General features: G+C 39.1%; 1 protein-coding gene across 1 annotated transcript in view; it reads left to right on the top strand.

Annotated features, from left to right (window-relative positions):
• LOC150081469 (monocarboxylate transporter 10-like) overlaps positions 1 to 12,536 on the top strand; it is a 108,923-nt gene that overhangs the window by 77,457 nt on the left and 18,930 nt on the right. Inside the window, exon 2 of the mRNA XM_090379318.1 lies at positions 10,736 to 11,069. Within this exon, the coding sequence (XP_090235444.1) occupies positions 10,736 to 11,069 (334 nt within the window). The remainder of the gene's footprint in view (positions 1 to 10,735; positions 11,070 to 12,536) is intronic.

The raw sequence follows: 12,536 nt of genomic DNA on the forward strand, positions 1-12,536 counted from the left end.
GGAATTATAGAAAATACATCGCCAAGGAGCCCGGAGTGACAGATAGCACATGTCGACGATGCCATCTGGCCTCAAAAACAATCCAACGCATCACCGTAGGATGCAGGATGATTACCCAGATGGAGTAAACTTGTGGACCAAGTGTCCAGGATAATACATCAGCAGCTAGCGAAGAAATAGAAGTTGATCAAAGAAAGTGTATTGTATTACAAGTACGAACCCCAGGCCGAACTAGTGACCCCAACCCACAAAGCTGCACTGGGACCGCGCCATAATAACGAACAGGGCGAATTGGCACAATAGACCAGACAGGACCTAAGACAGGAGATCAAATAGATGTGGTATATGCAACAAGTAACAACCATCCGATCATCGTGTCAACCACCAGAATGGTGCCATAGACCATATATAATAGCCTAGCAGCAATAGGTCTCCCAGAAACCACCTACAAGAAACATCAGAAAGTCGCAATTCTGAACATCTGTAGGATAGTCAGAAAGTTCCTCGACCAACAGTAACACCAGGCATAACAACAACCACTCTGTGCACTTGGTACCAGTACTTGTCACAGGTGGAACCCCCCCCCCATCAGGCAGAAATAATATAATAACAACCATAATAATAATAATATAGTACTGATATAGTACGATCTATATCAGTCATAATGGAATATCAAATGTCTGTAACCAGCAGTTCCTATTATATTTTCGCAAACGACATTTATTTCTTTTAAAAGATGATTTGCCTTGAATATCAGCAGTTATCTTAAAAAATAATAACAGTAACTATCCTTTTAAGGTGAATGAACGAGTAACTCCACATGACTGCAGCAGGTCATTTAAGCTACAGTGAGGAGCTACTATATTCTACTTAAACGCTTCTTTTTGAACATTGGCTTCTAGCAAAGTGGATTCATTTGATACCATCAACAGATCGTTCTCTTCACGTTTCAGCTGAGACTAAACTTCATTTTCTGCTTCAGATAGTTTGATTGAAACATGATTTTCCTTTCAACGGGTGCCTACACCGAGTGAAAATAACGAAAAATTTACAAAATTTCGCAGTAAACAACAAAATTCCATTTACAAAGCAACAACTAATGGAGGCTTTATTTCCCCTAAGACACTCTCTATAGAACTTCACAGCTCTTATTATGAAGGAAGTATCCGTCAGAGGAATATGATGTCATTAAATGTGGTACAGAATTATGAGGGTTCGCCTACTTAAAACCGCAATGAAGATCAGAAGGTGCTTAGATGGCTTCACTTTTTATTGCCTGTTAAACAAATATGGTTTTTTTTTTATCTGAATAATTTGATGTTTTTAAGAAGGAATTTAAAGGAATCTTTAGAGATATCGAAGAGTTCATCTGCTCACCAATGTTACTTGATTACCATCCTGTTATTAATTTTTCTTCTCGTTTTTAATATTTTCTTTTCTCGAGAGAACGAAACAGTTGATCGGTAATTTCTGTCCACAAACCCAAAAGCGATTATAAGACGTGTGCAAAGAATTCTTATCATCAGGGAATGAGCCGTTGTGTTCGTGTGTTAGTCATAATGACCTAAGCATCGCCGCATCACCACAATATCGCCTCTTCTTCGGCCGGAGTGTTCTGCAAAAGCACGCCTGTTAAAGGATCGTTTCAGCCGTATCGGCACTTTCACGCAGCGAAAAATCGTAGGAGGTAGACATTGAGGTCTAAAGCTGACGGCTCGTGCCAATTCTTTGCCCGATTACGACGTGTTCCTCTGGATGACGGCGAGCGATTAAGGGCATACTTGTCAATGATTGGCGCGCCTGTCAGACTTCTAACTATGATTTCTGACTCCAGCAGTTCGATGTCCTTTTCAGCCTTGGACTACCTGACGCGTAGGCAAGCTACAAATGCTCATCACGTGACCACAACACAAATGGCTCCGCTCTTTCAGTAGTAACTTGCTAGTAATTACATTACCGATGATTCTGTGAAAGTAAACGAAGGCCTAATTTCATAAAAGAAAGTTTAAATAAACTACTACCGCACTAAGTGGATATCCATTAGAGTTAAAGGGATATTAATTCACGTGCCTGCCTTGCAAGTACATTTTCCTTTGAAAAGGGATGATTTCAAAACTAAAACGGCTGCATACTTAGTACGCCTGTAATAATTGAGGAAAAGCACAACTCCACACATTTAGGATATGGTTTGATGAGGGGATTCCCTCCCAAACCAGCATTAAAGATCCAAGCTCAGGCTGAGCTCGAACCCGGGAACTCGCGGCTATCAGAGAGGTTTCTTCTAACGCAGACTTCGAATGATTTTGGCTTTGGATGTCGATCTAAATTTGTCTACGATAAAAGGTGCAGGCACAAGATTATGTGAACGATAACATAACTCCAATAATGATCACACACCAGTGAAGTGCGAGAAGATCCCTTAACTATAATAAATATAGCAAATACTTAACTTAATCTACTGTACATACAGGTTACTCTAACACTACCCAATTCGTTTTAAAACTGAGTAAAAGATATTAGGTATGAAGGGCATGCTATGGATTGAATTTCTCCTGGAGAAGAACGAACTAGTAATAACGGTTTTCTTCAAGGATTCTCTTAGAACTCAGTGGGCATTATTGGTTACGCTTACCTTTTAAAGGAAACCTTACACCAATTTGGACAGTGCCAATGCGAGCTCAACCTGAGCCATTCGTTATGTGGTGTCTTTGGGTATATACTGTTCAGATTTCACAGCGATGGCGCATTCCTGTATAAATAACCAGTAAATCTACGAAAAAGGTATATAAAAATAATAACGAAATTTGAGATAGCTGGCGAAACAGTGAATGGAATCGTATGGTTGCAGGTCATTAGAGGTGCATGAAAGAACATCAGAAAACCATTACTAAAATCCTGCAGTCTTTTTTTTTTTTTTTTTTGCTTAATGGATTTACTGCCACAAAGAATTAAACAAAGACATGTTCGTGACTACAAAAAAAATTACCTTACCAAACTGAAATTAGCTGAATAAAAACAGTATTGATGCTACTAATATGAACTGCACGTATATATAATCACTGCATATTATTACGAGCACGTATAGTGGAAGTTAAATGAAACTTCTTTAGAATCTTTTGTAACGTTTATTATTTCGATGTTACAATGGCTTAATATTTTACAATTGCTTTACAAGTTTATTCCAGATTTTACCAGAGGTGTATTGCTAAAATAAAAATAGTACCCGAACGCTCGATCTCCAGAAGACTATATGATAACGCCACATCGACTGTACAGTAACTGAATATCAGACTTCAGACTCACGGTTCAGAGAACAACCTGTTCTAGCGTTCAGCTCATGACGAATCAAAATGCAGCGTTCGCATGCATCACAGTACATGTATATCTCATTCGTTGGATCTCTTTATCTAACACATTGTACTTTAGTAAGAAACGTTGAAGTTTCATTGCGAAATTTATATTTTTGTTTTCGAATAAATTTTTAAAGAAATCTATTAATTTTAAAGATTACTATTAATAGCTATTAATTGATTACTATTAATTTTTAGTAGCAATGGGTAAAATAGATATTTCTTCCTCCCCTTTGATTATGCCATTGTTTCATAATATTAGGTGTATAAATTTAATGATTTTCTATTATGACATTTAGAAAAAAGTACCGGAACATCATTCCGGCCCGAATACACCACTGGATTTTACAGATCTCTCCTTTGTACTCAATGGAGATGGTTTCGGTGGTCGCATTGCACGTATACGTGCTCTATAGAACGCTCACTATTAGGCTTTGGCATGTTGAATTATAATTTTTTTTTTTTTTTTTTTTTTTTTGAAATACTGTAGAGAATGGCGAAAGAAATATTTGTTTTTTAAATTTTTAAAATCGGACTGCTATAAGCTGAGTATAGCGATTTAAAACGTAAACGCGACACGCATGCGAGTTACACCATGGCCCCGCTGTAGAGGTACTGATTGCGTCCCTGCTACGTACGGCGCGGCAGCTCGCGTCTGATCGTCGCCGCCGTTAGATAACGGTGACGACGGTCTAACAGGGAATGGTACGATGGTGGGGTCACGTGATGAATCATTTCGTGTCGCATTTCGTGGCGATTTTTGTCAATCCACGGACACAAGTTATCCTATGTGAAAACTGCCTGGGGCGCGCCTAAAGAAATCTCACTTAAAAAAAAATAATAAGAAGAAACTGAGCTACGTATGAACTGAAACTGCCTAGAACAACCATGGGTAGCGTTTTAAGATTACACAAGCCCGCAAACTGAAAACTACGCTAACATATTCCAATATGTGACCTTCCTTAAGCTTGTTTCATCAGAACTAGCCTTAAATCTATCCTTATGGATTTTCCACAATTTGGAAAAGGTAAACACGTGTTTATTTTATTTTATTTATTCATTTAATAATAATAATTCGTGGACTTCTTTTTAGAATAAGATGGACAAAGCTTAATTAAATTGAAGAAAATAGGAGACTATTAATAAATAAGAGTGAATGTTTATGCAGCGGTACCAGATTCTTCGGGATAAATTTTTGAACCCTTTTTTTTTTTACCTCCAATGATAGTTTATGGTCTTTAGTTCATGTATTATGACAGACGTTATTACCCGCTCTTGTGTTAGCGCAATGGATGTAATCACCGTCCTCTCACACTGGGTGGTAAAGGCCGGCTTTGAATGCCAGCAATGATGTGAAGAATTGTTATAGCCTTTTCTTCTGAAAACCCAGGTTTGTTTGTTTGGTTTTTTTTTTTTTTTTCAGTAAACTGACTGAACAATACAAGCAATTACAGACACAGTGTGCTGATGTTCAAATCTTTAGTATGCTCTCTAATAAGACGTTATCCTTTCAGAAACCAGCAGTAATCTATTAATACATAAGATCTTGCTAACGTTCCACCTACCCCGGTATCTTTCTATTTCGTTTACATCGTAGTGAGGCCAATAACCCTGTTCGTCGCTCACAGAACCAAGGTTTTCCGAAAAAAATAGGTCTTATGTGGGAGGGCAAGAATAAACCTTCAAGATCATAATGCATCCTAATTTTATTGAGCATATTATCAATAGTACTTTCATAATTGGTATTTTTCTGGTTCCCTAAGAAGTAGTAAACAATGTTTCCGAAGCCGATCTATCCTTAATTTTCAATTATGGTCGGGGTTCCTTCAAATTTGGTCATCTGAAGTGAACTTTCTTATCTGTGGTACAACGAAAATGCCTGCTTTCAGTTTTGCCACACACAAACTTTTAAATAATTAACATCCTTTTCCAAAGTCTCTATAAATTACTACATTAACCCTAATTTAATAGAAAGTGGAAGTAACTGGATCCACCAGATTTTCTTATCCAATACTTTTTTGAACTTAGCACAAGACTGTTTTTAAATGGTCAGTACTGACTCACTTGTCTCTTGGAGCTCTTATTGCTGACCCAACAAATATACACAGCACCTTCAAGTCTCGGCAGAGTAGCCAAGTAAGTTATATTCTTCATACTTAACTTTATCAGGAGTATTACAACCTTTTGAAAAATTAATGAAAGAATATATATATATACACTATGAGTATGGGGTAAAGTATAGTCTAAGGAACCATCTGTCGAACCCATAGTAAAAATGCACGTCAGTACCTACAAAGAAACTATTATGAAATAAGTTAAGTGAAAGTACTTAGCGTTGCATTACGATGATTTTGGCGTTTTCTTCAGGAGTCAGCCGGCAAAACCAAGGGAAATGCAACAACTAAGCAAGGCCAGGACTGTAGTCTAGTCATATACACTGTATATATTTCCCCCCCCCCCTTTTCAGGTAGTATATCGTTACAGAAATTTATACTCTTTCTTTCTTCCTTTCTGGTTTCTTCTCCTAAAATTATTTATTGCATTAACCACATATGGTGAATTTTCCAGATGTTATTGAAATGCGAATAATGCAGCATATTTTATTATATCGAAGCCATCTTCTGTACAAACTCTGAACAAAGGAGTGACCAGAAATTTTCTCTAGAATTCATGGTCCTGGAGCCATGGCAGTGCCATAGCTCCGGAGACCTTGAAAGACACCCCTCCCACCCTAGTCATCCGCTGACAGTCAGACAACTAGGCTATTTTCTTATTATAGATAAAAGAGAGAAAGCATTCATCTGAAATAGCGGCAGAAACAGACAGTAACAGAATTTAGGTGAGTTCTGTTTTACTTCATTCCTTCTCCGATACTGCTATTGCACTAGGGAACAGGATAAGATTGACACTCTCCCACTTGAAGGATTGGGGTGAGAGAGTTATCATTCTTTACGATTACCACAAACTGATGTCGAATTGGTGGTCTTAAAACATAGTGTTAGTTCCCATATTTTTGCAGAATAACGGAAGTTTTGATCGGTGTTAACGTAAAATTCAATTTAACACAATTTATTTCGTTTAGCATGAAGAACAATCGGCTTTTAAAGCGAGAATTAAGGAAAAATCGATTAAAATATGAACTCACAATTTTTCGACTACTGTATTTATAAAAATGAACTAAAAATTATAAATAAAAAAAAACATGGTTTGAAAATAAAATTAATAAGATAAAAATGGGAGAAGGGAATTGGATCACTGAAGCAACAAATACCAATAAAAACGTAAAAATATGCATTGCTATCCGTCAAATAATTGAACACTTGTACACTGTATATGTTGTAAAAAGTTTTAAAAATCTACAATACTCAGAATTTAGCATTTTAAATTCATTGTTTGAATGTAATCTACTCCAACTGGAATGCTGCAAATGCAGCGTTATAATTCAAAGATAACATCCGCCAACCAAAACCACGTTATACAAGGGAAATTTGGTTAAGGAATCTTGAGTTAAGGTTTGGGTTAATTTGGTTAAGGAATCTTGAGAGGGAAAATACGACGTTAAGGCTAGTCTATGTTAATATATAGACCTAGGCCATGAATTGTTGATGGTGATATGGATATATGTTTATAACTGGGAAGGTTTTTGCAATTTCTCAGTCTCAGATGTAAACATAACAAAAAAGAATTGTCCAGAACAGGACAAGTACGGGCAGTGGTCTCTATGTAACGCTTCTTGTATCCAGAGCCATATTTAGATGACTCGGTCAAGCAGCAAAAGCTGATATTATACTACTGTACAAGGATCCACACCAACTGAATGCTTCTGCAGTCTAATTATGATGGTACATTTTTTAAAAAATTCAATATTTATGCTTGTAATTTTTACTATAATGGAGCACTTTCATACGCCAATACGAATAACCGTTCAACAAGCTCATAGAAATGACTCCATAGCCTTACAAATTTATTATTATATAATTTATTTAATTATTATTATTTTATTTTTTATTATATATTTTTTTTTCATTTGGAAGCCGTGGTCTCGTGATAGCTAGATATCAGTGGGGAGGGCATCGAGGTGCAAATAAAAACTATCGACACATTACAGCACAACTGCTAATAGTTCAAATAACAACTGAACAAGTCCATAAATAATTAGAAAACACTTCATTTTCTAATTATTAGAAAAAAAAAACAAAAGTGTTTCGTGCATAGTTAAAATTATTAGAAAACGGATGTGTTACAGTTATCTATGCACGATATGCACGAAAAGATAGGTGTAGTGTCTATCTGTTTAATTTAGCGTTTCGAGCGTTAGAACTGAACCAAAACGAAGTCTTTAACTAAGATCTGTGTCCTGAAACTCTCAAGGAAGCTTGGTCACGCTTGAGATCGAGTCATCGACACCAATTTCCCTTCAGATTAATTTCGATGATTCGATGACATTGAAGTGGGGGGGGCGACATAGTCTTCTTTTCTTTTCTTTCGAGGATGTGCTGTTCTTGGTTTTTAGGAAGGTAATGTATCCTAGTCAGGAGGAAGCATCTCAAGTCTTCATATATTTCGCACTCAAGTGGTCCCAACTTTCGAGGGAACCACAGAGGCATTGTGGGTTTTCGGTGATCCCAAGTGCAGTGAGCTTTTCTCTGATAGATCCATGGCCAGTTAACAAAAAGGTGCCGTATAAGCCGAAGAGAACCATGTGGGAGATTTCGGGTATACTGTTGCTGTTGTAGGTATGAATTTTTTGGTGACTTCTTCTTTTGTAGAGTGTGTCGACCTAGTCTGCCAGACCTGCTGCAATTATGCATTAAGGCAATTCTTCTCGGCCTTGATGTTATTTGAGGGTTCGGTGGTAAAATCCAGACAGGAGATGGCTTTACCTTTGGAAAGCATATAAAGCAAACCACATCTGACTATTTCTAGATCTAGAGGTAGCACGCCGGCCAGCAGTTGAAAGGCATGGGTACTGACCGTGCAGCAGACCCCGGTGATGGTGAGCAGGATGACGCGCTGAATCGAGTAAAACTTCTTGTTAACCTCTATGGTGGATTTTGAAAACCAGATGCCGGATACATAGGTAATTATGGGGGTGAACATAGCCTTATAGAAAACGGTGAGCGCGCGTCGCTTCAATTCCCAGTCCCGACGTGCGATTCTTGCCACGAGTGCAGTATATTTTCGAACCTTGGTATATAGATATTTCAGGCGTGGTGTGAAAGATAGATTCTTGTCCAAGATCACGCCAAGATATCTCGTCTCGGTTGTTAACCGGATAGTTCTCCCATGGATTTTGATTTGTGGTGGCCTCTCTACGTCCAGAGAGACTTTACCAGGTGGCGCAACCACCTAGAAATCTCACCAGGTGGTTGCGACAAGCCCAGTCCTGTAAAGTGGCCAGTGCTCTATTTGCTGCGGCTTTACAGTTGGGATCTAGTATCTGCGGCAAGGGTAAGGACTAAGTCGTCCGCATATGATTGAGACTGGACATTCTGCAGGTCTATGTTCAGAAACTCATCAAGTACGATGTAGAAAAAAATTACAGTAGTATAAACCCAAAGTTCAGCGGAAGTAGTAGTCACATTGACGTCCAGCACACGTCCGAACAGTAATCGATTTCTTGCCAGACGCGCCATGTCTGGTGTAACTGTGCCGATCTTTGCAGCGATCCTTATCAGTTGGCAAGGGTGAAGAAGAGAGGAAGATTAGGTTGGTTCTTAATGGAGCCCTACAAGCGAGCTGGCCACAGAGTTAAATTTGAGCCCATCACTAGAAAGTGGAGATTCAAACAGCCTAGAAAATCCTTATGGAAGTGAGAGGGTGCGTTATCTTGCTGGGATCATTCTGAGTAGTTTGTGGTATCAGACGATTCTACAGCATGTCTCAATACACGGGACCGGTGATCGTTCGTTTTGCGAAGAAAGGGTCTATAAACAACCATGTTGGGTTTTTCATTTCTTCACACTCTCAACGCTGTGTATTCACCTTGCCAGCTGTGATGTGGAACGTGTAAGCAGCTCTTCAACTTCTACCACCTTAGTAAACATATTCACAGGGAATGTCTAACGATGTTGTTGTCAGCCGTAATGGCATCGACCATTTGCAACTTAGTATTAAAATGGCATAATGATGCAAGGAACCTATTCTACACATTCCAGAAAAAAAAAGAATTAAAAAAAAAAAAAACCTCATATTATTCCCATCGTCAAAATGTGGTTATCCAATTCTTTATTGATATTTGTAAAAACTCTCCGCCTCAGCTACATTTTCAGACAACTCATTCCAACGTTCCACAACTCTCTGTCCGAAGGTAAACTTCATAATATCTAATCTACTATTCTTTCCTAAGATTCTATATTCGCTCTCCATGGTTCATGCCATACCAAAGAAAGAAGCTACTCTTTCTTTGCAAATCGAACAAAATCGCCAAACTCTCCGATCTCTCGTTGGGCAATTCCCTTGTACAGAAGTTTAACGGCTCTTGTTAATTATCAGGACTAACAATTAGCGAAATGACATAAGACAAATTTAAAACGCGAGCTAATTTAATCTTACACAGCGACTGTTCCTTCGGGATACAGCAAGACGCAAATCGCGAAATTAGAAACGCGCAATTCGATTGATCGCGAGGAAATCTCTGTTCAGATAAAATGACGCTATTTGCTTAATGCCGCTTTTAGTGTCGTTAACTCTGATCCGAGTATTTAATTTCTCATCCGCTCCACTCATTTGATAGCAAACATCACATTTACTCTCAATTTTGACTATTATTAAATATTTAAATCGGAAGTATAGAGAAAACAGTTTATGATACGTGGTGTGGCTCACACGTGAATTGTGTATCAGCCATGCTTGCACTATTTTCGGCTTCTCTCTCTCTCTCTCTCTCTCTCTCTCTCTCTCACGCACACACACCTTGTAATCTTAATGCTTCCTTGTATTCTACACCGTTTTCTTCGCACGTGTCATTTATATCGCGAGTACTTCTAGCTCGGTTTTCCAGACACCGTTGCCCAGATGATTTTTTTGTTACTTGATGTTTGCTTAGAACGATTACCTCGGTTGGAGGATGCCAGTTGCAGGATAACAGGGCTTAGGGTCACCTGATCCGTCTCTACTCCGGGCACGTAATCCTGCACTCCACCAGACCTCATGGTTTTGACGTGTGTCGGAGCAGAGTGCGTCAGTCAACAGGTGTTTCGTGCCACGTTGCCTAGGCAACGTTGTATTAACTTTAGTATTGTTGAACGAGATGGAAAGCAGCTGTTACTGGTTCAATAACATCTGGGATTTGTTTGTTTATGTTTTGAAGTTCGCTTGCAATGGTGTTCTTTCCTGTCTCTTTCACAACTAGCGAAAGCTGAACATTTTTCTTTTTATTGCAGTGTGTCTCGGGGCCATGTCCACGTCGGTGGCTTTATTCCTGTCTCCAGTAGTCGTAGCTTTCTGCAGGCGGAGAAGCACGCGACTCATGGCAGTCCTGGGTGGTTTGATCACCGCTCTGGGCTGCCTCTTCACATCCTTCGCCTCCCAATTTCATCAGCTGTTCCTGAGTTACGGCGTCTTTGTGGGGTGTGGCGTCAGCCTGACGAGAGACACTTCATCCATGATGGTCGGCCAGTATTTCAAGAAGAGGAGGGAACTGGTGGAAATTATCATTTCTTCTGGAACGGGAGTGGGCATGGCCACCATGCCGCTCTTTGTCACCGAGAGTGTCAGGTGAGTTCTGTCTGCCGAAACCACTGTTATTTAATCTTTTGTTCTATGATGCGAAGGATCCTTTGCCATACAGCAAGGGTTTTGCTTCATCGATGTGGAAACGACGTCAAACTCTTACCATGCAGCTGTCGTGGGTAGCGCAGTTGGTATAATCACCATCCTCCCCACACTGGGTGGAAAAGACCTGAGTTCGAATTCCATCAATGACGGGAAGAATTTTTATGGGTCTTTTTCACAATGTGGCTGAATCAGTCGGTCTCAAGCGATGGTAGCGTGGTTTTTCCTCCCGATAAGTCGGGTTCTACATCCAGCAAACAGCCAGTCGGCACTGACCACATGCAATTTACAGACATATCATATACGGCACAACATGGCCTAAGCTGATGCGCTTAAAACCGTACAACAACCAACCAAACATTCCTCATCAACGGCACTAAAGAATAGGGAAGATAAACTTATTCATTCGCCTCTCCTACTAAATGGGGCATCTTTGGGATAAATCATAAAAAATAAACATAAATGAATAACAGTTTAACTTTGGAAACGAACTTAGAAGAAAAGGGAATACCACAAGATAATTATTACAATCGCTGAAATTACAAAGCGAAATTAAATGGCGAATTTCAAAACAATGCTACACGCGTACATGTTATAAACAAGGAAATGTAAAGTCAATATATTCAAGCTCTTTGGTTTTTATTGTGGAGTAAACCCACGCTGATAATAAAGGCCAAAAGACGTACATGTTACGCGATAACCTCTCTGAAGAGAATATCATCACTGGAAGACGAAATTTTACGAAACTGTCATTGCAGATCACTTGGAGTGGATTCTTTATATTGAAAATCTTTAGTTTCCTTTGTCAGTGAAACAGATGGAAATCAGGCCACGCGCACTTCTTCAGTTCGGCTGAGGAACTGCACGGTCTAGCTTTCGTCTGTTGGTTCACGTAAGGTTTTAAATGTAACGTGTAAAAACGAAGAAAAAAAAAAGACACGTGGTGCGAACTGTGGTCATCTCCAGTAGGTTGCACACATCACGCAATAAGGCAAATTCCGTCAAATGTCCCAAAGAAAGAAGTCCAGACGATTAAGATTACCAGATCGTAGTAGCCATGATATGATATGATATCAGTGGCGTAGCCAGGATTTTTTGTCAGAAGGTACATTCACACAAAAAAGGAGCCAATTGCCTAATAATAAAAAGCGCCACAATACCAGATTTTAGCGTCAGGGGATAGAATGTACATGCTGACCATACCCTTGCTACGCCACTGTACGATATGATATGGCACCGATCCCTCCGATCTATCGGTGTGGTATTCCACAATGTGCTGGCACCCCAGCACAAGCAGATTAACAAAGGTTGATCATCCATTTGCTCTTGCAGAGCTGCATAAAATACATAATAACAAGTTGAACTCAGCGTAACACTAGTAAACGTAAAATTAAGCTTTGTGTAAATATT

Source organism: Mastigoproctus giganteus, chromosome 8 (genome assembly GCF_048544385.1).
Source record: "Mastigoproctus giganteus isolate SK-2022 chromosome 8, ASM4854438v1, whole genome shotgun sequence".
In the NCBI taxonomy this organism is placed as follows: domain Eukaryota; kingdom Metazoa; phylum Arthropoda; class Arachnida; order Uropygi; family Thelyphonidae; genus Mastigoproctus; species Mastigoproctus giganteus.